Raw genomic sequence first — 27,078 nt, 5'->3', positions numbered from 1 at the left:
TAATTTTCTCTACCTCCCCCCTTCCTCATCATTCCCCCTTTTCCCCTGCTTTTTATAGTTTTTTGCACTTTTTTTGCGCAGGCCAGGTCAGACGGCGGGTCTTGCGGGCTGTATGAAGCAGATGAATGACGCCCTCTCCTGGCTCCTCTGCGCGGTATCAGAGACGTCCGTTTTAATTTCCTGCAACCGCCGCGAGTTAGAGTTCGGAGTGCGGCGACTGCAGGAAATGAAAAGTGACGTCACTGATGCCGCGCAGAGGAGCCGGGAGAGGACGTCACTCATCTGCTTCACTGACCACACAGCCTGCAAGACCCCCCGTCTGACCTGGCCTGCCGAAGTGCAGTCAAGTAAGGAAAGTAAAAAAATTTTATAAAAAGCAGGGGAAAAGGGGGAATGTTGAGGGGGGGGGGGAGGGAGGGAAAATAAAATATATAAAAAGCAGGGGGGGGGGGAGTGAGGAGGGAGGTAGGGAAAATGTATATAAATAGCAGGGGAAAAGGGAGAATGATGAGGGAGGGGGGGAAATAAAACAAAATATATATGAAAAGCGGAGGGGGGGGGAGTGAGGGGGGAGGTAGGGAAAATAAAAAAAATATATATATAAAAAGCAGGGGAAAAGGGGGAATGATGAAGCATGGGGTGGGAATGATGAGGGATGGGAAGAATGGCATAGGAGGAACATGATGGGGGTGATGATGACGACACAGGGGGAAATGATGAGGGGGGGATTATAAGACACGGGGGGGGGGTGGCGATGAGAGGGGTAAATGTGGCACAGGGACTGATAAAAGGGAAGGAATAATGTGACACTGGAGGGGACGGGACCAAACTGAGGTGCAGAAGAAATTAAAGTTGGGGGGATGATGTGGCATTTAGTCCAAGTAATTTTTATTACATTTATTTTTTTACTTAAATTTCCCTGTTAAAATGGTGTTTGTGTTATACACTGATAAATACAGCACTAAAAGTCAGTGTTTCCCAACCAGGGGGCCTCCAGTTGTTGCAAATCTACAATTCTCAGCATGCCCGGACTGGTAAAGGCTGTCCGGGCATGCTGGGAGTAGTAGTCATAACAGATGGAGGCACCCTGATAGAAAAACACTGTGCTAAATAAAAGGGCACAGGGAGAAAAAAATAATTCTGCTCACCTCCTCCTGGTCCCTGCAGATGCCGTTCCCCTCCGTGTGGTCTGGGGTCTCCTCTCTTCACCATTCAACTAGTAGGACCTTTCCCTTTTCAGCCAATCACTGGCTGCAGTGGTGTCACGTGTCAAGCCAGTGATTGGCTGATGGGGAAAGGACTTTTTCGACAGCAAACACACTGGGTTTCCCACAGAAGATTTGAAAACCGCCCGGGAAACACAGTGTATTGCTGCAGTACAAGAATGTGAAAAGTGGGAGGAGAATGTGATGGGGGGGGGGGGGGGGGAGAATGTGACGGGGGATGGGGGGGAGGAGAATGTGACGGGGGGGGAATGTGACAGGGGGGAATGTGACAGGGGGGGGAGGAGAATGTGACAGGGGGGGAGGAGAATGTGACAGGGCGGGGAGGAGAATGTGACAGGGGGGGGGGGAATGTGACAGGGGGGGGAATGTGACAGGGGGGGGGGGAGAATGTGACAGGGGATGAGGGGATTGTGACAAGGGGGGTGTCAGGCCCAAGGCCTGATTATTAAAATCCAATATGTGTATTATAAATTATAACTGTGTGTGATGTATTATCCAAGACATGGGTGAGAGGTCATTCAGATGGTGTATCCTTTTGTGTATTGCATTTTATTGGAGGTCTGGCTGTTTGTTTACATCTCCTTTGAAGTTAAAGGCTCTTTTGAAGCAGCAGGAAGTCATGCACTCTGGTCCCATCATATAATCACACAGATAAGGGGCCAGGAAGAGAGAAGACCCCCTGGTGGGATCAAAGGGGAGGGGGGGGAATGGAGTCTCCCTCCAAAAAGGCAGATATATAATATTTAAAACAATGCTAGACTCAAAGTTGGGTGTTCAAGGCTGTGCCCAAAGCTGACAAGACCATCCTAAGAGCAGCTCATGGACTGCTATATCATAATGCTGTAAGAACTTCATCTTTTGCTTTCTGAACTTGTCTTGCCAAACTCTTTTATATATTTTTGTACCTGTATGTCATTTGTTTCTGTATTTTTATATAGTCAGCACTGTCATACCTTTTATCAGATTAAATGTTTAATTAATCAGCTCTGGTCTTTGATCTCTAAATATATGAGCTCACCTTTCTGAAGGAGGCTCTGGTAATACACGTTTATCTAAGGGTTAATTTGGTGACTTGCTAGAACTTGTAGTGGATACCCAGAGGTCTGGTGGCCTTAACCCTTGCACCATCACACTCTCTCTAGTGTCTTAGCTGGACCGATAGGGTGTGAGGAGAGGGGAGATGTGAAATGGGCGGTGGGCATAAAATGGGTAGATAGGTGTGGAATGGGTGCGATTGGACATGAAAGGGGGGATTTCACAATTTTTTTAATTATATCGCATCGCATAACAAAATCACAATATTTAGGCCCAAAATCACAATCGCACATTTTCCCCATATTGTGCAGCCCTAGTAGGGATCATGTGAATCAGCGTCCACCATACTTTCCGTCAGTACCTGTGGTTAGTGTAGGAGTGAACATGTGACAGTTTTCCTTTAACATTACCCGGCCTGTTCGGGGATACGGCGCACCCAGAGTCCCGTTCGGCGGGGCTGCACAGAAAGGTGATGTCCTCCTGCGCTGTGCGGCACCTCTGCGCAACGTCAGGGGATGGCACACGTCTGCCTGGCAACCACGCAGCTCCCGTAAAGTAGCTGCGGCCATTCCCTGCTTTGCCCTGACAAATACTGACCAATGCAAGGCCACTATTTGTCAGCGCATTGCGTACCCCTGCTTCTAAAACCTCTGGGCTTTGGAGAGATCAAAACCTCCATATTCTGCAGTCTCTCCCCTACTCTCTATGCACTTTATACATAATCTGGTGACTGCTTCACCCTCCTGTATGTAACCTTTCCTATTTATACTACATGGCCGGACCATTGTATCTGATTATATATTTATCAACATACCTCCAGAGCTGTAGAGGAGCCGTGTGCTTACAGGACCTGCGATGATGTCACCGTCATGTGATCAGTCACATGGAGGAGGAGGAGTCACATGATCAGGGGCTGCTGCTCTAGGCTCATCTGCTCAGTGTATGCAGGACTCTGCTGTGCTGGTTGTGATCGCTGCTGGATGAGCTGAAGTTATGTGTATGCAGCAGAGCTGTGTGTGTGTGATGTGCGTGGTGCAGAGCTGTGTATGTGTGTGTTATATATGTCTGCAGCAGAGCTGTGTGTAATGTGCATGTAGCTGAGCTGTATGTGTACACAGTAGAGCTGTATATGTGTAATGTACATGTAGCTGAGCTGTATGTGTACACAGTAGAGCTGTATATGTGTAATGTACATGTAGCTGAGCTGTATGTGTACACAGTAGAGCTGTATATGTGTAATGTACATGTAGCTGTGCTGTATGTGTACACAGTAGAGCTGTATATGTGTAATGTACATGTAGCTGAGCTGTATGTGTACACAGTAGAGCTGTATATGTGTAATGTACATGTAGCTGAGCTGTATGTGTACACAGTAGTGCTGTATATGTGTAATGTACATGTAGCTGAGCTGTATGTGTACACAGTAGAGCTGTATATGTGTAATGTACATGTAGCTGAGCTGTATGTGTACACAGTAGAGCTGTATATGTGTAATGTACATGTAGCTGAGCTGTATGTGTACACAGTAGAGCTGTATATGTGTAATGTACATGTAGCTGAGCTGTATGTGTACACAGTAGAGCTGTATATGTGTAATGTGCATGTAGCTGAGCTGTATGTGTACACAGTAGAGCTGTATATGTGTAATGTACATGTAGCTGAGCTGTATGTGTACACAGTAGAGCTGTATATGTGTAATGTGCATGTAGCTGAGCTGTATGTGTACACAGTAGAGCTGTATATGTGTAATGTGCATGTAGCTGAGCTGTATGTGTACACAGTAGTGCTGTATATGTGTAATGTGCATGTAGCTGAGCTGTATGTGTACACAGTAGAGCTGTATATGTGTAATGTACATGTAGCTGAGCTGTATGTGTACACAGTAGAGCTGTATATGTGTAATGTACATGTAGCTGAGCTGTATGTGTACACAGTAGAGCTGTATATGTGTAATGTACATGTAGCTGAGCTGTATGTGTACACAGTAGAGCTGTATATGTGTAATGTACATGTAGCTGAGCTGTATGTGTACACAGTAGAGCTGTATATGTGTAATGTACATGTAGCTGAGCTGTATGTGTACACAGTAGAGCTGTATATGTGTAATGTACACGTAGCTGAGCTGTATGTGTACACAGTAGTGCTGTATATGTGTAATGTACACGTAGCTGAGCTGTATGTGTACACAGTAGAGCTGTATATGTGTAATGTACATGTAGCTGAGCTGTATGTGTACACAGTAGAGCTGTATATGTGTAATGTACATGTAGCTGAGCTGTATGTGTACACAGTAGAGCTGTATATGTGTAATGTACATGTAGCTGAGCTGTATGTGTACACAGTAGAGCTGTATATGTGTAATGTGCATGTAGCTGAGCTGTATGTGTACACAGTAGAGCTGTATATGTGTAATGTACATGTAGCTGAGCTGTATGTGTACACAGTAGAGCTGTATATGTGTAATGTACATGTAGCTGAGCTGTATGTGTACACAGTAGAGCTGTATATGTGTAATGTACATGTAGCTGAGCTGTATATGTACACAGTAGAGCTGTATATGTGTAATGTACATGTAGCTGAGCTGTATGTGTACACAGTAGAGCTGTATATGTGTAATGTGCATGTAGCTGAGCTGTATGTGTACACAGTAGAGCTGTATATGTGTAATGTACATGTAGCTGAGCTGTATGTGTACACAGTAGAGCTGTATATGTGTAATGTGCATGTAGCTGAGCTGTATGTGTACACAGTAGAGCTGTATATGTGTAATGTACATGTAGCTGAGCTGTATGTGTACACAGTAGAGCTGTATATGTGTAATGTGCATGTAGCTGAGCTGTATGTGTACACAGTAGAGCTGTATATGTGTAATGTGCATGTAGCTGAGCTGTATGTGTACACAGTAGAGCTGTATATGTGTAATGTGCATGTAGCTGAGCTGTATGTGTACACAGTAGAGCTGTATATGTGTAATGTTCATGTATTGAGCTGTATGTGTACACAGTAGAGCTGTATATGTGTAATGTACATGTAGCTGAGCTGTATGTGTACACAGTAGTGCTGTATATGTGTAATGTACATGTAGCTGAGCTGTATGTGTACACAGTAGAGCTGTATATGTGTAATGTACATGTAGCTGAGCTGTATGTGTACACAGTAGAGCTGTATATGTGTAATGTACATGTTGCTGAGCTGTATGTGTACACAGTAGAGCTGTATATGTGTAATGTACATGTAGCTGAGCTGTATGTGTACACAGTAGAGCTGTATATGTGTAATGTACATGTAGCTGAGCTGTATGTGTACACAGTAGAGCTGTATATGTGTAATGTACATGTAGCTGAGCTGTATGTGTACACAGTAGAGCTGTATATGTGTAATGTGCATGTAGCTGAGCTGTATGTGTACACAGTAGAGCTGTATATGTGTAATGTACATGTAGCTGAGCTGTATATGTACATAGTAGTGCTGTATATGTGTAATGTACATGTAGCTGAGCTGTATGTGTACACAGTAGAGCTGTATATGTGTAATGTACATGTAGCTGAGCTGTATGTGTACACAGTAGAGCTGTATATGTGTAATGTGCATGTAGCTGAGCTGTATGTGTACACAGTAGAGCTGTATATGTGTAATGTGCATGTAGCTGAGCTGTATGTGTACACAGTAGAGCTGTATATGTGTAATGTACATGTAGCTGAGCTGTATGTGTACATAGTAGAGGAGACATCAAAGTATTTAGTCAGTCTGGTGTAGTTTAGGGAATAAGCCCCATCTCCGGCCTGCAGTCCCTCACACATCAGTCAGGGTATATACCTTTACCCACCAGATCCAGATTCAGCTACAACCTGACTGATGATTCCCTCTGCTGAGATGGAGCCATAACTGAAGGGACTTTAGGACTAGATCCCTGTAGTAAGTGGGTGAAGGTTCGGGAATCCTCAGGGCCGTATCTGTCCCTGTGATGGACGAGTGTCTTGGGTCCCTGATGGACGCCCTCAGGTCAGTGGTGTCTAGCTCAGCGGGTGAGGTAGAGAGGGTCTTCAGGTATACACGGCCCCTGTATAGACATCAGAGGTGCCCAGTACTGGAGCCTCGTCAGCAGAGTGCCCAGATAATTGTATACAGCCCGGGGTACCCACTCACCAAGCTCCTTCTGTATAAGTGTAAACCAAGGGGGAGATTTATCTTAGAGGAGAAGTTGACCAGTCGCCCATAGCAACCAATCACATCGCTTCTTTCAGTTTCTAGAGGCCTTTTCAAAAATGAAAGAAGCGATCTGATTGGTTGCTATGGGCGACTGGGTAACGTCTCCTCTGCACAGGTTTTGATAAATCTCCTCACAAGTTTCTGCTGTTCTGTCATCTGAAGCGTCATTTGTATTTCTGGACCTGACACGTCTTCAGTAAAGAGATTATCCAGACATCCCGGCTTCTGAGGTGAATTATTCTCCCGGCTCTGATACAGATCGCCGCTTCATTTCCAGCAAGCCAGGTTTATTAGACACTTTCAGGGCTATAATACAACAGCTGCACGCCAACATGAGAAGAAAATAGGACATCATAGCCCCGCCCTCTCATGACATCATGCCCCACCCCCTCAATGCAAGTCTATGGGAGGGGGCGTGACGCCCGTCACGCCCCCTCCCATAGACTTGCATTGAGGGGGCGGGACGTGACATCATGAGGGGGCAGGGCTATGACGTCACCAGCTCCAGCATTTGGAACAGTTTGTTGCAAACGCTGAGTAGCGGAGTACCCCTTTAATCTTGCACCAGGACCCCATTAATTGTCCACTTTGACCACAGTGCTCTCTGCTGCCACTTCTGTCCTTGTCAGGAACTGTCCAGTGTAAGAACAAATCCCCATAGCAAACTTCTCCTGCTCTGGACAGTTCCCGACACAGACAGAAGTGTCAGCAGAGAGCACTGTGGTCAGACTGGAAAGAACTACGCAACTTCCTGTAGAGCATACAGTACTGGAAGGATTAAGATTTTTATATAGAAGTAATTAACATATCTGTATAACTTTCTGGCACCAGTTGATTTGAAAACATTTGTTTTCCGCCGGAGTTCCACTTTAATAATGCTATTACAGTGCATGACATACATGCAAAAGTCGTGTTACGGGGCGAGAGGATAGGAAGGTCTGTCTATCTTCTATCATATCACTTCATATTAATTTGTCCCCGGCCGATTTTCATTTTTTAAAGGGGTACTCCACCCCTGGACATCTTATATCCTATCCAAAGGATAGGGGATAAGATGTCTGATCGCAGGGGGGTTTGGCCCAGTGATCCCCAAACATTAAATTCAGAACTCTTGCTTCAGGTGGCTGGGCCGTGACATCACACCACACCCCCTCCATATATATCTATAGGAGGGGGGCATGACGAGAGGCCACAGCCATCACACTCCATCCTATAGACATGAATGGAGGGGAGGTAGCATGAGGTGACGACCATGACTCCCCGAACCCAGCGTTCTGAACAAAAGTGTTCTCTCCTCTACCTACTACATATATGGCGTGTATGAACAGGATACAGCTACATTGTATTGTATTGTATTGTTACCGCCACGTGGTCTGCAAGTACAGGCTGTGCCTTTATTGTCCGGCCTGCAGAGACCCTGATTTGCTAAGAGTGTTGTGTAGTTTTGTTATTTTATTCCCATCAGATATTTTTCCAAAGATTTGCTTTGGGGATCGAACGATATTGATTTTTTTTTAGAGCCGATACCAATAACCTGTGAACCTTCAGGCCGATAGCAGATAACTTATACCGATATTCCGGGTAATTTAATTCCACCCCCCCCCCCCTCCCCTCCCCAAATATCCTTGGTAAAATGAGGGTGCGTGTGTGTGGGTATACCCTGATAAACGGGCACTTTAAATCAATGAATGCCCGCTTCTCTCCCCTGCCTGTCCTGGGGTCCTGAATCCAACCACCGCCGCTGCCCGATTGCATCCCCATGCCCAGAGGCCGCAGCCCACTTCTCTCCCCCTGCCTGTCCTGGGGTCCCGAGTCCAACTACCGCCGCTGCCCGATTGCCTCCCCCTGCCTATCCTCTGGCCAGAGACCGCATTACCTCCCCCATCCCCGGTTTTATAATTACCTGTTCCCGGGGTCCGCGCTACTTCTGGCTCCTGCAGCGTCCTGCGCTGTTGATGTGCGCAATGAGTGACGTCCTCAACGCGACATCTCCGGCAATGGCCCGGCGCAGTGACAGCTCAGGACACCGCCGGAGCCAGAAGTAGCACGGACCCTGGGAACAGGGAATTATAAAACCGGGGATGGGGGAGGTAATGGGGCAGCGGCGGTCTCTGGTCAGAGGATAGGCAGGGGGAGGCAATCGGGCAGCGGCGGTGGTTGGACTCAGGACAGGCAGGGGGAGAGAAGCAGGTGGCAGCAGTCTCTGGCCCCGCAAAAGCCGCTGCAGTTCATTGATTTAAAGCGCCCGCATTATCAGCAAGGTAATTGCCGATACCGATAACACAATCGTGAATATCGGCCAATAATATCGTCCAAACCGATAATTGGTCGATCCCTAATTTCCTTACATTTTACACTTTTCCCTATGTTTTGCCTTTTTTACACATGTTCTGATCTGTCGGGTTTTCCTCAGCTCAAATCCACCACATTTTCTGTGGAAACCTTAGTAAATGTTGGTATTTTTTGCAAATGTCAGGGCCACGCCCCTTTTCCGGGTTGGTCAGTTTTTTATTTTATTCTGGCAATGTGCCACAATCTGGCGCCCAACCCGACAGAACAGGTAGGTTTTACAATAGTAAATGAGAGTTTGTGTTTCTAATACCGTGATTTCTACTGACATTGTCTGCTACATCTTCAGCACAGCAGCCATGTGTAAACAAGGGGGGGAATTTTTAATACATTTCAAAAATCCAGTCGCTCCCAGAGGGGTTAAAAGGGGTTATCCACGAATAGAAAAACAGAGGTACTTTCTTTCGAAAACCGATTCCCGTCTGTCTCCTGGTTGGGTGTGGTTCTGCAGCTCAGTTCCATTGAAGTGAATGGAACAAAGTTGTAATACCACACCCGACCTGGGGACAGACAGGGAGCTGTTTTTGAAAGAAATTAGCTGTGTTTTTCTATTCCTAGATAGCCCCTTTAACAAAAAAGTCTCCAAAGTGCACGAAAAACCATGAACCTCCTCCTAGAGGGGGAACCAAGACTCTCACCACCCCTAGCTGGAACAAAAAAGGACCCCCCCCCCCCTCTCTGTTGTACAGGGGACAGTAGAAGAGGAGGCACCAGCTGAAGACTTACTGTCAGTGGCCATTTTGTCAGAGCCAGCTATAAAAGAAAAGAACAGTCTCCGCCTCTTCAGTCTCTGACATGAGATGGCGGGTTGTGCTGAGAAGGTCGCAGTGGCTGCCTCAGCACTGTTCGCCAACCTGTCGGAGAAGCTGCCAGCTGTACCTGAGGAAGAGAGGTGCCTGTATGTCCCACTGCTGGACAGTGGAAGCTAGCCATTAATACTGGTAGTCAGGATCCCTCCGGATATCCGGCCACCAGTGGGACAATCCATCCCAGCAAGCTTCTCACCCCTCAAGCGCACATAGGACTCACTCACTGAGCTGGTGTTTAGCACCACAGAGATGAACACCTCCAGCGATCCAGGCCTTCTGCATCACGGCATATGCCCCAAGGGACTCGTCTGGAGAGCAGCCATGAATCCTTGGATGTCCTCAAGGTCCTGCACCAGATTACTATCACTAGAGATGAGCGAATTTACAGTAAATTCGATTCGTCACGAACTTCTCGGCTCGGCAGTTGATGACTTTTCCTGCATAAATTAGTTCATCTTTCAGGTGCTCCCGTGGGCTGGAGACTCTTTCCTAGGAATGTATCCACCTTTTCCAGCCCACCGGAGCACCTGAAACTGAACAAATTTATGCAGGATAAGTCATCAACTGCCGAGCCGAGAAGTTCGTGACGAATCGAATTTACTGTAAATTCGCTCATCTCTAACTATCACCTTAGAGAAGAAGTATATCAGGCGTATGGAGCGCACAGAGTCCACCCCAGAAAGGCATAGGGCTACTGTTCTCAAATTCAACCTGGTCCAGGGCTTTGGCCTGTTGCAGGACGGTGAGCATGGGGTTATGGAGACACTAACATTCGCATTAGCGCTATTTCTGTACGATCATCAATAATACAGAATCAATAGAGACAGAATTGTGTCATTGATTTTGTTCTTACAAGACTCTAAACAAGAACTTTATTAATTTGTTTGTTGTATGTGGTGACACCTGGACCCAATGTCCCTAAAATCATCTTCTGTTATTTTCTCCCTCCAGTAGAGGGACCGTCACCGTGGTTTAGGACATCCTGTTTAGGAGATGGGGTCCCTCCAAACATAGGGACAGATCTATGGGGTATTCAGTACAGGATGGGCACTATCCCTTTTCTGCAGTAACATCAAACCTGCATTCCCCCTTGGTCCCCTCCTTAGATCTGCTTGGCTCTGGGTCGTTGGGCCATTCTGTGTGTAATCTTGTTACTTTTTCACTGTGTCATGTATTTCTAATAAACTTTGGACTACAATTTTATATGGTGTGTGTATATGTGTATATATATATATATATATATATATATATATATATATATATATATTAAAGGTTAAGTTTTAATAATGAGTCCCAATTTGTGGCAAATCTTTCTATTTGTCTGTAGGTCCCCCTTTAGGGACCACATAATGTCTACCCATTTGAGCCAGCGGAGCTGTTATTTCCAAAAAAAATGAAACCGTCTAGTCTGATGATGAACAAGACCTGCTTTGTGAACATAACATTTCCCACATTCTGAACATGAAAACGGCTTCTCCCCTGTGTGAGTTCTTTGATGTCTAACAAGACTTGATTTGTTAATAAAACATTTCCCACATTTTGAACATGAAAATGGCTTCTCCCCTGTGTGAGTTCTTTGATGTGTTACAAGTTTTGATTTGTAAGTAAAAGATTTACCACATTCTGAGCATGAAAATTTCTCCTTTCTGTGAGTTCTCTGATGTGTTTCAAGATTTGATTCCCGAGTAAAACATCTTTCACATTCTGAACATGAAAAGGGCTTCTCTCCTGAGTGAGTTCTTAGACGTTCAACAACATCTGATTTCCAAGTAAAACATTTCCCACATTCTGGGCATTGTAAGGACTTCACAAAATCTGATTTTTCAATTAAACATTTCCCACATTCTGGGCATAGTAATATCTTTTCTCCTAAGTGAATTCTCTGATGCTGAACAAGATTTGATTCCTGAGTAAAACATATCCCACATTCTGAACATGGAAATAGCATCTCCTCTGTGGGAGCTTTTTGATGCTCAACACTTATACTATTACTTTTATTTTGCATAACATCCTGTGATGACTGAGAAGACAGGACCTGTATATAAGGATGAGATGACAGATCTTGGCTGTGAAGGGCTGAGGGTGTATCTGGGATAATGGAATGTTCTTCATATGTATCTTGTGTGATATCATCATCTGCTTTATAATCTGAAGATATAAGATTCTCCTCTGATCTCCTGCTACAAGAATCTGCAGAGAATAACACAGATTTTATTATATTTGAGTCATAACCATAAAATCTTTCCTGTATTTATCATCTTTATAAGTGCAGAATGATCCCAGAATATGGTGGAACATTCTCCCCATCACTCCGGTCTGTTGTGTCCGTGTATTGTCTCATCCCCCAGTCTGTCTCCACTGATGGCCCTGACTGTTCCCATGTATGTGCCCCTACCCCTGTATACACCATACGGCTTCTTCATTACATTCACTTTCATACCTACCCCCCATTTATGTGTTCAGTGGATTCTCCCCACATCGGCCCCTCTCTCCTCCCCTCCCCCATGTATGTGCCCCTACCCCTGTATACACCATACGGCTTCTTCATTACATTCACTTTCATACCTACCCCCCATTTATGTGTTCAGTGGATTCTCCTCACATCGGCCCCTCTCTCCTCCCCTCCCCCATGTATGTGCCCCTACCCCTGTATACACCATACGGCTTCTTCATTACATTCACTTTCATACCTACCCCCCATTTATGTGTTCAGTGGATTCTCCCCACATCGGCCCCTCTCTCCTCCCCTCCCCCATGCATGTGCCCCTACCCCTGTATACACCATACGGCTTCTTCATTACATTCACTTTCATACCTACCCCCCATTTATGTGTTCAGTGGATTCTCCCCACATCGGCCCCTCTCTCCTCCCCTCCCCCATGTATGTGCCCCTACCCCTGTATACACCATACGGCTTCTTCATTACATTCACTTTCATACCTACCCCCCATTTATGTGTTCAGTGGATTCTCCCCACATCGGCCCCTCTCTCCTCCCCTCCCCCATGTATGTGCCCCTACCCCTGTATACATCATACGGCTTCTTCATTACATTCACTTTCATACCTACCCCCCATTTATGTGTTCAGTGGATTCTCCCCACATCGGCCCCTCCCCCCCCCCATGTATGTGCCCCTACCCCTGTATACACCATACGGCTTCTTCATTACATTCACTTTCATACCTACCCCCCATTTATGTGTTCAGTGGATTCTCCCCACATCGGCCCCTCTCTCCTCCCCTCCCCCATGTATGTGCCCCTACCCCTGTATACACCATACGGCTTCTTCATTACATTCACTTTCATACCTACCCCCCATTTATGTGTTCAGTGGATTCTCCCCACATCGGCCCCTCTCTCCTCCCCTCCCCCATGTATGTGCCCCTACCCCTGTATACACCATACGGCTTCTTCATTACATTCACTTTCATACCTACCCCCCATTTATGTGTTCAGTGGATTCTCCCCACATCGGCCCCTCTCTCCTCCCCTCCCCCATGTATGTGCCCCTACCCCTGTATACACCATACGGCTTCTTCATTACATTCACCTTCATACCTACCCCCCATTTATGTGTTCAGTGGATTCTCCCCACATCGGCCGCTCTCTCCTCCCCTCCCCCATGTACAGATCACATGACCTATCAACCCCCATTCATGTGTTCAGTGGTTTCTCCCCACATTTCTCCTCCCCTCCCCATGTACAGATCACATGACCTATGCAGTTTCAGAAATCAGATTAAAAGGAGTACTGCAGTGTAAGACACTTATCCCCGCGGGAGCCCCCCCCCCCCCCCCCCCCCCCCCCGCAATCTCCCATATGGGGTCCAGGCATTGTCGCGTACAAAAATAGGCCTTTTTTGTGAATTTTTTCAATTCTGGAATTTGGTTATTTTCACGTTGACACTATTGACTGTAAGATTTTATTAACATTATATTTTAACCCCTTATGAAACCAGCCCATTTTAACCATAAGGACCAGAGCGTTTTTTGCACATCTGACCACTGTCACTTTAATAAGCATTAATAACTCTGAGATGCTTTAACTTATGAATTTGATTCTGAGAATGTTTTTTCGTGATATATTCTACTTTATGATAGTGGTAAATTTTTGTCGATACTTGCATCATTTCTTGGTAAAAAAATTCCAAAATGTCATGAAAAATTAAAAAATGTAGCATTTTTCTAACTTTGAAACTCTCTACTTGTAAGGAAAATGGATATTCCAAATAAATTATATATTGATTCACATATAAAATGTGTCATTTGTGTTGACATCATAAAGTTGACATGTTTTTCCTTTTTAAGACATTAGAGGGCTTCAAAGCTTAGGAGCATTTTTTTTATTTTTCACGAAAATTTCTAAATCGGAATTTTTCAGGGACCAGGTTTAGTTTTGAAGTGAATTTTGGGGGCGTTTATGTTAGAAATCCCCAATAATGGACCCCATAATGAAAACTGCACCCCTAAAAGTATTCAAAATGATATTCAGAAAGTTTGTTGTCCTTTAGGCGTTTCACAGGAATAGCAGCAAAGTGGAGGAGAACATAAAAAATCTCCATTTTTTTACACTAACATGTTCTTGTAGACCCATTTTCTTCCATTTTTACAAGGGGTAACAGGAGAAAAAGCCCCCCAAAATTTGTAACCCCACTTCTCTCGAGTAAGGAAATACCTCATATGTGGATGTAAAGTGCATTATGGGTGCACTAGAGGGCTCAGAAGAGATGGAGCAACAATGGGATTTTGGAAAGCAAATTTTGCTGAAATGGTTTTTGGGGGGCATGTCACATTTAGGAAGCCCCCGTGATACTAGAACAGGAAAAAAAAAAAAACACATGGCAACTATTTGGGAAACTACACCACCTCAGGGAACGTAATAAGGGGTATAGTAAGCCTTAATACCCCACAAGTGTTTGACTTGTGTTGGACGTGAAAAAAATTTTTAGATTTTTCATTTTCACGGCCCACTGTTCCAAAAATCTGTCAGAAACCTGTGAGGTGTAAATGCTCACTGTACCCCATATTACATTACATGAGGGGTGTAGTTTCCAAAATGGGGTCACATGTGGAGTGGCCCACTGTTCTGGCACCATGGGAGCTTTGTAAACCCACATGGCCTTCAATTCAGGCCAAATTCTGTCTCCAAAAGCCCAATGGCGCTCCTTCTCTTCTGAGCCCTGTAGTGCGCCCATTCATTTTCACATTCAACTTTAACAAAAATTTGTCAAACACCTGTGGGGTGTTCAGGCTATACCCCTTGTTACGTTCCCTGAGGGGTGTAGTTTCCAAAATGGGGTCACATGTGGGTGTTTATTGTTTTGCATTTATGTCAGAACCGCTGTAAAATCAGCCACCCCTGTGCAATCCACCCCTGTACATAGTGCGCTCTCACTCCTGAGCCTTGTTGTGCGCCCGCAGAGCATTTTACATCCACATCTGGGGTATTTCCGTACTCAGGAGAAATTGCGTTACAAATTTTGGGGGTCTTTGCCTTTTACCTCTTGTGAAAATGAAAAGTATGGGGCAACACCAGCATGTTGGTGTAATTTTTTTTTATTTTTTTACACTAACATGCTGAAGTAACCCCCAACCTTTCCTTTTCATAAGGGATAAAAGGAGAAAAAGCCCCCCAAAATTTGTAACGCTATTTCTCCCGAGTACAGAAATACCCCATATGTGGCCCTAAACTGCTGCCTTGAAATATGACAGGGCTCCACAGTGAGAGAGCGCCATGCGCATTTGAGGCCTAAATTAGGGATTTGCATAGGAGTGGACTCAGATGCAAGTGTTACAAGTGCCTCCGCTACCAAAAATATTCTATGCCATTGATTCCCAAACAGGGTGCCTCCAGCTGTTGCTAAACTCCCAGCATGCCTGGACAGTTGTTTTGCAACAGCTGGAGGCTCCATTTTGAAAACAGAGCTAGGGTTGGGGAACTGTGTAAGGGTGTGTGTATGTAGTGTTTCGGCAGAAAATTTGCCACAGCTCAAACTTGCAGCGAGAAACTCACTGTAAACCCCCACCCATGTGAATGTACCCTGTACATTTACATAACTCAGTGTTTCCCACCTAGCGTGTCTCCAGCTCTTGCAAAACTACAACTCCCAGCATGCTTGGTCTGTCAGTGCATGTTGGGAGTTGTAGTTACAGACCCTAACTCAGTGTTTCCCCACCAGTGTACCTCTAGATGTTGCAAAAATACAACTCCCAGCATTACCAGACTGTCCAGGCATGCTGGGTGTTGTAGTTCGGCAACATCTGAAGGGCCAGATGTAGCAGAACTCCATGTCCAAAATGCCTGTCAGTCTGGGCATGCTGAGAGTTGTAGCTTTTCAACCACTAGAAGGCCACAGTTGAAGATCACTTACCAACGATCTTCAGACTGTGGTCTGCCCGCGCTGATGATCTTCGGTGTCAGAATCGCAGTCCCCACCGCTGATCTCCGCCCGCAGGTACCCGCTGCTATGTTCCCCCCACTCTGCCCGGACTTCAATGCATGGGCAGAGCGGTGTATCTTCACTTTAACCCCCCGCCCCCCCTCCTGCCACCTCACTCCTATCCTTCAGGATGATCAGTCCTGTCTCTGGCAGCACTGATCACTTTTATTTTCCGGCTGATCGGGTCGCCAGTGACCCGATCGGGCGGAAAAAGCTGTAATTCGCCAGTCAGAATTAATCAGCGAATCACAGCGGTCGCCCTCTATTTTTTTTTTACATATTATTTTTTTTTTTTTTTATTTTAATTGAAAAAGGGGGAAGGGGCTTATTCACTGTAATAAACTTTTTTTTAACATTTTATTTACTTTTTGAAGTCCCCATAGAAAAACATTACATGGAATCTTGTGATTACCATAGCACAGCATTGATCGGTGTTATCGGCGCTCCATTACTACAGCCTGCCATGGCTTCCTGCACTGAAGGAGTGCCGATCGGACAGCATGAAGCTAGGTAAGGACCTCCGTCCTCTCAGCTGATCACTGAGAATTAGCTGTGGATCCAGGCTGTTGATTGCAAAGGGGACCCCAGAGTATAAGCAGGATCAGCCGCAGACCGCGCTTCATACAATGAGAGTGGACCTAGGGCTTACAGGTACACCCAATGTCCCCAATAAGTTATATATTGTTTGCTCCACTTTACAAAATTCTGGCGAGATGCCGATCGGTTGTCAGGAAGAGGCCTTGGTGTCTACACGTTTCCCAATAGAGCTCTGATCTAGTGCATATGCATTACACTGATCTACATAAGGAATCTTACTATCACCACGTACAGAACTGTCTGAACTATTAAATGGTCATATTCCTGATCCTGACATGAACACAAAAACACTCCAAACGCCAAAATAGCTGATTTTCATTCACATCACATTCCAGAACTTTTTTTTATAAAAAGGGATTAAAAAGTCAAAACCACACAAAAGTGGTAAAAACTACAATGCAAAATATGACCCTCACAGCTCCATAAGTGGAAAAATAAAAAAGTTAGAGGTAAAAACATGGAGATGAAACGACAATGGGCGACATGGGTAAATGAACATCCTGGTGCTTCACCCTCCAGGATGGGAATCTTCTCTACATTTAGTGGTTACTACTCACCTGGATGGTTACCTGTAGGAATGTCCTCCTTATACTGCTCATCACTGCTCACATGTGTCTCTTCTTCTTCCTTTATGTCTGTAGCATTAATATAGATCAGATCTTTCCCTGTAGGAATATCCTCCTTATACTGCTCATCACTGCTCACATCTGTCTCTTCTTCTTTCTTTATGTCTTTAGCAAAAATATAGATTAGATCTTTTCCTATAGGAATGTCCTTCTTATACTGCTCATCATCACTCACATCCGTCTCTTCTTCTTCCTTTATGTGTGTAGCATTAATATTGTTCAGATCTTTCCCTGTAGAAATGTCCTCCATATACTGCTCGTCACCGCTCACATCTGTCTCTTCTTCTTCCTTTATGTCTGTAGCTTTAATATAGATCAGATCTTTCCCTGTAGAAATGTCCTCTGTATAATGCTCAACACCGCTCACATCTGTCTCTTCTTCTTCCTTTATGTTTGTAGCATTAATATTGTTCAGATCTTTCGCTGTAGAAATGTCCTTATACTGCTCATCACTGCTCACATCTGTCTCTTCTTCTTGCTTTATGTCTGTAACATTAATATTGTTCAGATCTTTCCCTGTAGGAATGTCCTCCATATACTGCTCATCACCGCTCACATGTGTCTCTTCTTCTTGCTTTATGTCTGTAGCATTAATATAGATCAGATCTTTCCCTGTAGTAATGTCCTCCTTATACTGCTCATCACCGCTCACATCTGTCCTTCTTCTTTGCTTTATGTCTGTAGCATTAATATGTATGAGATCTTTCTCTGTAGTATTATCCTCCATATTCTGCTTATCAAGAGGACGGGGACACCTCTCTGGTGCTGTTCTCTTACTGGATCTGACTGTAGGGAACACATACAGAAACTGAATTCATTCTTTACATACAAATAATGAGAGGACGTGTGTATATAGTCATGTCTATTACCTGGTGATGTGAGGGGCTGCTGATCCTCCATCATCACCTGATCCCTGTACTGATCCTTGTGTCCTTCTACATACTCCCACTCCTCCATGGAGAAATAGACCGCCACGTTCTGACACATAGAAACAAAAACATAGAATGTGTAATAAGAACCATTTGGTCCATGTAGTCTGTCAAATATTCAGAACACCATTAATAGTCCATATCCCTATCTTATATATAACCTTATGCCTATCCCTATCTTATATAAAGGAGAGCCTTCTGCCTATTTCTATTTTATATGAAGGATAGCCTCATGCCTATCTTATATGAAGGATATCCTTATGCCCATCTCGATCTCATATGAAGGATAGCCTTATGCTTATCCCATCCATGGTTAAACTCCCTCACTGTATTTGCAGCTCCCACTTCTGCAGGAAGGCTATTCCATGCATCCACTACTCTCTCAGTATAGTAATACTTCCTGATATTACTGCAGAAACCTCTCCCTCTATATAACACAATGTCCTCTATATATCCCACTGTCCTCTATATATAACACTATGTCCTCTATATTACACTATGTCCTTTATATATAACTCTACGTCCTCTATATATAACACTATGTCCTCTATATTACACTATGTCCTTTATATATAACTCTGTGTCCTCTATATATAACTCTGTGTCCTCTATATATAACTCTGTGTCCTCTATATATAACTCTACGTCCTCTATATATATAACACTACGTCCTCTATATACATATAACACTACGTCCTCTATATTACACTATGTCCTCTATATAACTCTATGTCCTCTATATATAACACTATGTCCTCTATATATAACACTATGTCCTCTATATATAACACTATGTCCTCTATATATAACACTATGTCCTCTATATATAACACTATGTCCTCTATATATAACACTATGTCCTCTATATATAACACTATGTCCTCTATATATAACACTATGTCCTCTATATATAACACTATGTCCTCTATATATAACACTATGTCCTCTATATAACACTATGTCCTCTATATATAACACTATGCCCTCTATATTACACTATGCCCTCTATATATAACACTATGTCCTCTATATATAACACTATGTCCTCTATATATAACACTATGTCCTCTATATATAACACTATGTCCTCTATATATAACACTACGTCCTCTATATATAACACTATGTCCTCTATATATATAACACTATGTCCTCTATATATAACACTATGTCCTCTATATATAACTCTATGTCCTCTATATATATAACACTATGTCCTCTATATATAACACTATGTCCTCTATATATAACACTACGTCCTCTATATATAACACTATGTCCTCTATATATAACACTATGTCCTCTATATATAACTCTATGTCCTCTATATATAACACTATGTCCTCTATATATAACACTATGTCCTCTATATATAACACTACGTCCTCTATATATAACTCTATGTCCTCTATATATAACACTATGTCCTCTATATATTACACTATGTCCTCTATATATAACACTATGTCCTCTATATAACACTATGTCCTCTATATATAACGCTATGTCCTCTATATATAACGCTATGTCCTCTATATATAACACTATGTCCTCTATATTACACTATGCCCTCTATATATAACACTATGTCCTCTATATTACACTATGTCCTCTATATATAACACTATGTCCTCTATATATAACACTATGTCCTCTATATATAACACTATGTCCTCTATATATAACACTATGTCCTCTATATATAACACTACGTCCTCTATATATAACACTGTGTCCTCTATATATATATAACACTATGTCCTCTATATATAACACTATGTCCTCTATATATAACACTACGTCCTCTATATATAACACTATGTCCTCTATATATATATAACACTATGTCCTCTATATATATAACACTATGTCCTCTATATATAACACTATGTCCTCTATATATAACACTATGTCCTCTATATATAACACTATGTCCTCTATATATAACACTATGTCCTCTATATATAACACTATGTCCTCTATATATAACACTATGTCCTCTATATTACACTATGTCCTCTATATATAACACTATGTCCTCTATATATAACACTATGTCCTCTATATATAACACTATGTCCTCTATATATATAACACTATGTCCTCTATATATAACACTATGTCCTCTATATATAACACTATGTCCTCTATATATAACACTATGTCCTCTATATATAACACTATGTCCTCTATATATAACACTATGTCCTCTATATATATACTATGTCCTCTATATATTACACTATGTCCTCTATATATAACACTATGTCCTCTATATATATAACACTATGTCCTCTATATATAACACTATGTCCTCTATATATAACACTATGTCCTCTATATATAACACTATGTCCTCTATATATAACACTATGTCCTATATATATAACACTATGTCCTCTATATATAACACTATGTCCTCTATATATATAACACTATGTCCTCTATATATAACACTATGTCCTCTATATATAACACTATGTCCTCTATATATAACACTATGTCCTCTATATATAACACTATGTCCTCTATATATTACACTATGTCCTCTATATATATAACACTATGTCCTCTATATATATAACACTATGTCCTCTATATATAACACTATGTCCTCAATATATAACACTATGTCCTCTATATATAACACTATGTCCTCTATATATAACACTATGTCCTCTATATATAACACTATGTCCTCTATATATAACACTATGTCCTCTATATATAACACTATGTCCTCTATATATAACACTATGTCCTCTATATATAACACTATGTCCTCTATATATAACACTATGTCCTCTATATATAACACTATGTCCTCTATATATAACACTATGTCCTCTATATATATAACACTATGTCCTCTATATATATAACACTATGTCCTCTATATATATAACACTATGTCCTCTATATATAACACTACGTCCTCTATATATAACACTACGTCCTCTATATATAACACTATGTCCTCTATATAACACTATGTCCTCTATATAACACTATGTCCTCTATATATAACACTATGTCCTCTATATAACACTATCTCCTCTATATATAACACTATGTCCTCTATATATAACACTATGTCCTCTATATTACACTGTGTCCTCTATATATAACACTACGTCCTCTATATAGAACACTGTGTCCTCTATATTTAACACTATGTCCTCTATATATAACACTATGTCCTCTATATATAACACTATGTCCTCTATATATAACACTATGTCCTCTATATAATTCTATGTCCTCTATATATAACACTATCTCCTCTATATTACACTATGTCCTCTATATATAACACTATGTCCTCTATATAATTATATGTCCTCTATATATAACACTATGTCCTCTATATTACACTATGTCCTCTATATATAACACTATGTCCTCTATATATAACACTATGTCCTCTATATATAACACTATGTCCTCTATATAACACTATGTCCTCTATATATAACACTATGTCTTCTATATATAACACTATGTCCTCTATATTACACTATGTCCTCTATATATAACACTATGTCCTCTATATATAACACTATGTCCTCTATATATAACACTATGTCCTCTATATATAACACTATGTCCTCTATATATAACACTATGTCCTCTATATATAACACTATGTCCTCTATATATAACACTATGTCCTCTATATATAACACTATGTCCTCTATATATAACACTATGTCCTATATATATAACACTATGTCCTCTATATATAACACTATGTCCTCTATATATATAACACTATGTCCTCTATATATAACACTATGTCCTCTATATATATAACACTATGTCCTCTATATATAACACTATGTCCTCTATATATAACACTATGTCCTCAATATATAACACTATGTCCTCTATATATAACACTATGTCCTCTATATATAACACTATGTCCTCTATATATAACACTATGTCCTCTATATATAACACTATGTCCTCTATATATAACACTATGTCCTCTATATATAACACTATGTCCTCTATATATAACACTATGTCCTCTATATATAACACTATGTCCTCTATATATATAACACTATGTCCTCTATATATATAACACTATGTCCTCTATATATATAACACTATGTCCTCTATATATAACACTACGTCCTCTATATATAACACTACGTCCTCTATATATAACACTATGTCCTCTATATAACACTATGTCCTCTATATAACACTATGTCCTCTATATATAACACTATGTCCTCTATATAACACTATCTCCTCTATATATAACACTATGTCCTCTATATATAACACTATGTCCTCTATATTACACTGTGTCCTCTATATATAACACTACGTCCTCTATATAGAACACTGTGTCCTCTATATTTAACACTATGTCCTCTATATATAACACTATGTCCTCTATATATAACACTATGTCCTCTATATATAACACTATGTCCTCTATATAATTCTATGTCCTCTATATATAACACTATCTCCTCTATATTACACTATGTCCTCTATATATAACACTATGTCCTCTATATTACACTATGTCCTCTATATATAACACTATGTCCTCTATATTACACTATGTCCTCTATATTACACTATGTCCTCTATATATAACACTATGTCCTCTATATATAACACTATGTCCTCTATATATAACACTATGTCCTCTATATATTACACTATGTCCTCTATATATAACTCTATGTCCTCTATATATTACACTATGTCCTCTATATATAACTCTATGTCCTCTATATATAACACTATGTCCTCTATATATAACACTATGTCCTCTATATATAACACTATGTCCTCTATATATAACACTATGTCCTCTATATATAACACAATGTCCTCTATATAACACTATGTCCTCTATATATTACACTATGTCCTCTATATATAACACTATGTCCTCTATATATAACACTATGTCCTCTATATTACACTGTGTCCTCTATATATAACACTACGTCCTCTATATAGAACACTGTGTCCTCTATATTTAACACTATGTCCTCTATATATAACACTATGTCCTCTATATATAACACTATGTCCTCTATATATAACACTATGTCCTCTATATATAACACTATGTCCTCTATATATATAACACTATGTCCTCTATATATATAACACTATGTCCTCTATATATAACACTATGTCCTCTATATATAACACTATGTCCTCTATATATAACACTATGTCCTCTATATATAACACTATGTCCTCTATATATAACACTATGTCCTCTATATATAACACTATGTCCTCTATATATAACACTATGTCCTCTATATATAACACTATGTCCTCTATATATAACACTATGTCCTCTATATATAACACTATGTCCTCTATATATATAACACTATGTCCTCTATATATTACACTATGTCCTCTATATATAACACTATGTCCTCTATATATATAACACTATGTCCTCTATATATAACACTATGTCCTCTATATATAACACTATGTCCTCTATATATAACACTATGTCCTCTATATATAACACTATGTCCTATATATATAACACTATGTCCTCTATATATAACACTATGTCCTCTATATATATAACACTATGTCCTCTATATATAACACTATGTCCTCTATATATAACACTATGTCCTCAATATATAACACTATGTCCTCTATATATAACACTATGTCCTCTATATATAACACTATGTCCTCTATATATAACACTATGTCCTCTATATATAACACTATGTCCTCTATATATAACACTATGTCCTCTATATATAACACTATGTCCTCTATATATAACACTATGTCCTCTATATATAACACTATGTCCTCTATATATAACACTATGTCCTCTATATATAACACTATGTCCTCTATATATATAACACTATGTCCTCTATATATATAACACTATGTCCTCTATATATAACACTACGTCCTCTATATATAACACTACGTCCTCTATATATAACACTATGTCCTCTATATAACACTATGTCCTCTATATAACACTATGTCCTCTATATATAACACTATGTCCTCTATATAACACTATCTCCTCTATATATAACACTATGTCCTCTATATATAACACTATGTCCTCTATATTACACTGTGTCCTCTATATATAACACTACGTCCTCTATATAGAACACTGTGTCCTCTATATTTAACACTATGTCCTCTATATATAACACTATGTCCTCTATATATAACACTATGTCCTCTATATATAACACTATGTCCTCTATATAATTCTATGTCCTCTATATATAACACTATCTCCTCTATATTACACTATGTCCTCTATATATAACACTATGTCCTCTATATAATTATATGTCCTCTATATATAACACTATGTCCTCTATATTACACTATGTCCTCTATATATAACACTATGTCCTCTATATATAACACTATGTCCTCTATATATAACACTATGTCCTCTATATAACACTATGTCCTCTATATATAACACTATGTCTTCTATATATAACACTATGTCCTCTATATTACACTATGTCCTCTATATATAACACTATGTCCTCTATATATAACACTATGTCCTCTATATTACACTATGTCCTCTATATTACACTATGTCCTCTATATATAACACTATGTCCTCTATATATAACACTATGTCCTCTATATATAACACTATGTCCTCTATATATAACACTATGTCCTCTATATATAACACTATGTCCTCTATATATATAACACTATGTCCTCTATATATAACACTATGTCCTCGATATATAACACTATGTCCTCTATATATAACACTATGTCCTCTATATAACACTATGTCCTCTATATATAACACTATGTCCTATATATATAACACTATGTCCTCTATATATAACACTATGTCCTCTATATTACACTATGTCCTCTATATATTACACTATGTCCTCTATATATAACACTATGTCCTCTATATATAACACTATGTCCTCTATATTACACTATGTCCTCTATATTACACTATGTCCTCTATATATAACACTATGTCCTCTATATATAACACTATGTCCTCTATATATAACACTATGTCCTCTATATATAACACTACGTCCTCTATATATAACACTGTGTCCTCTATATATATATAACACTATGTCCTCTATATATAACACTATGTCCTCTATATATAACACTACGTCCTCTATATATAACACTATGTCCTCTATATATATATAACACTATGTCCTCTATATATATAACACTATGTCCTCTATATATAACACTATGTCCTCTATATATAACACTATGTCCTCTATATATAACACTATGTCCTCTATATATAACACTATGTCCTCTATATATAACACTATGTCCTCTATATATAACACTATGTCCTCTATATTACACTATGTCCTCTATATATAACACTATGTCCTCTATATATAACACTATGTCCTCTATATATAACACTATGTCCTCTATATATATAACACTATGTCCTCTATATATAACACTATGTCCTCTATATATAACACTATGTCCTCTATATATAACACTATGTCCTCTATATATAACACTATGTCCTCTATATATAACACTATGTCCTCTATATATATACTATGTCCTCTATATATTACACTATGTCCTCTATATATAACACTATGTCCTCTATATATATAACACTATGTCCTCTATATATAACACTATGTCCTCTATATATAACACTATGTCCTCTATATATAACACTATGTCCTCTATATATAACACTATGTCCTATATATATAACACTATGTCCTCTATATATAACACTATGTCCTCTATATATATAACACTATGTCCTCTATATATAACACTATGTCCTCTATATATAACACTATGTCCTCTATATATAACACTATGTCCTCTATATATAACACTATGTCCTCTATATATTACACTATGTCCTCTATATATATAACACTATGTCCTCTATATATATAACACTATGTCCTCTATATATAACACTATGTCCTCAATATATAACACTATGTCCTCTATATATAACACTATGTCCTCTATATATAACACTATGTCCTCTATATATAACACTATGTCCTCTATATATAACACTATGTCCTCTATATATAACACTATGTCCTCTATATATAACACTATGTCCTCTATATATAACACTATGTCCTCTATATATAACACTATGTCCTCTATATATAACACTATGTCCTCTATATATAACACTATGTCCTCTATATATATAACACTATGTCCTCTATATATATAACACTATGTCCTCTATATATATAACACTATGTCCTCTATATATAACACTACGTCCTCTATATATAACACTACGTCCTCTATATATAACACTATGTCCTCTATATAACACTATGTCCTCTATATAACACTATGTCCTCTATATATAACACTATGTCCTCTATATAACACTATCTCCTCTATATATAACACTATGTCCTCTATATATAACACTATGTCCTCTATATTACACTGTGTCCTCTATATATAACACTACGTCCTCTATATAGAACACTGTGTCCTCTATATTTAACACTATGTCCTCTATATATAACACTATGTCCTCTATATATAACACTATGTCCTCTATATATAACACTATGTCCTCTATATAATTCTATGTCCTCTATATATAACACTATCTCCTCTATATTACACTATGTCCTCTATATATAACACTATGTCCTCTATATAATTATATGTCCTCTATATATAACACTATGTCCTCTATATTACACTATGTCCTCTATATATAACACTATGTCCTCTATATATAACACTATGTCCTCTATATATAACACTATGTCCTCTATATAACACTATGTCCTCTATATATAACACTATGTCTTC

General features: G+C 40.0%; 2 protein-coding genes across 2 annotated transcripts in view; both read right to left on the bottom strand.

The window, feature by feature from the left end:
• LOC130308193 (oocyte zinc finger protein XlCOF7.1-like) overlaps positions 1-6,801 on the bottom strand; it is a 71,729-nt gene extending 64,928 nt beyond the window's left edge. The window contains exon 1 of the mRNA XM_056552238.1: positions 6,078-6,801. The gene's annotated coding sequence lies outside the window, so the exon portion shown is untranslated. The remainder of the gene's footprint in view (positions 1-6,077) is intronic.
• A 4,065-nt stretch (positions 6,802-10,866) lies between these two features.
• LOC130297753 (zinc finger protein 432-like) overlaps positions 10,867-27,078 on the bottom strand; it is a 39,138-nt gene continuing 22,926 nt past the window's right edge. The window contains exons 2-4 of the mRNA XM_056550613.1: positions 18,160-18,268; positions 17,222-18,076; positions 10,867-11,818 (exon numbers count right to left, since the gene is read on the bottom strand). Of these exons, the coding sequence (XP_056406588.1) occupies positions 11,007-11,818; positions 17,222-18,076; positions 18,160-18,268 (1,776 nt within the window). The 3' untranslated portion in view covers positions 10,867-11,006. The remainder of the gene's footprint in view (positions 11,819-17,221; positions 18,077-18,159; positions 18,269-27,078) is intronic.

The sequence above is a fragment of the Hyla sarda genome, chromosome 1, assembly GCF_029499605.1.
Source record: "Hyla sarda isolate aHylSar1 chromosome 1, aHylSar1.hap1, whole genome shotgun sequence".
Lineage (NCBI taxonomy): Eukaryota > Metazoa > Chordata > Amphibia > Anura > Hylidae > Hyla > Hyla sarda.
The sequence above is the reverse complement of the archived record's forward strand: the minus strand, read 5'-3'. Positions and strand labels throughout refer to the sequence as shown.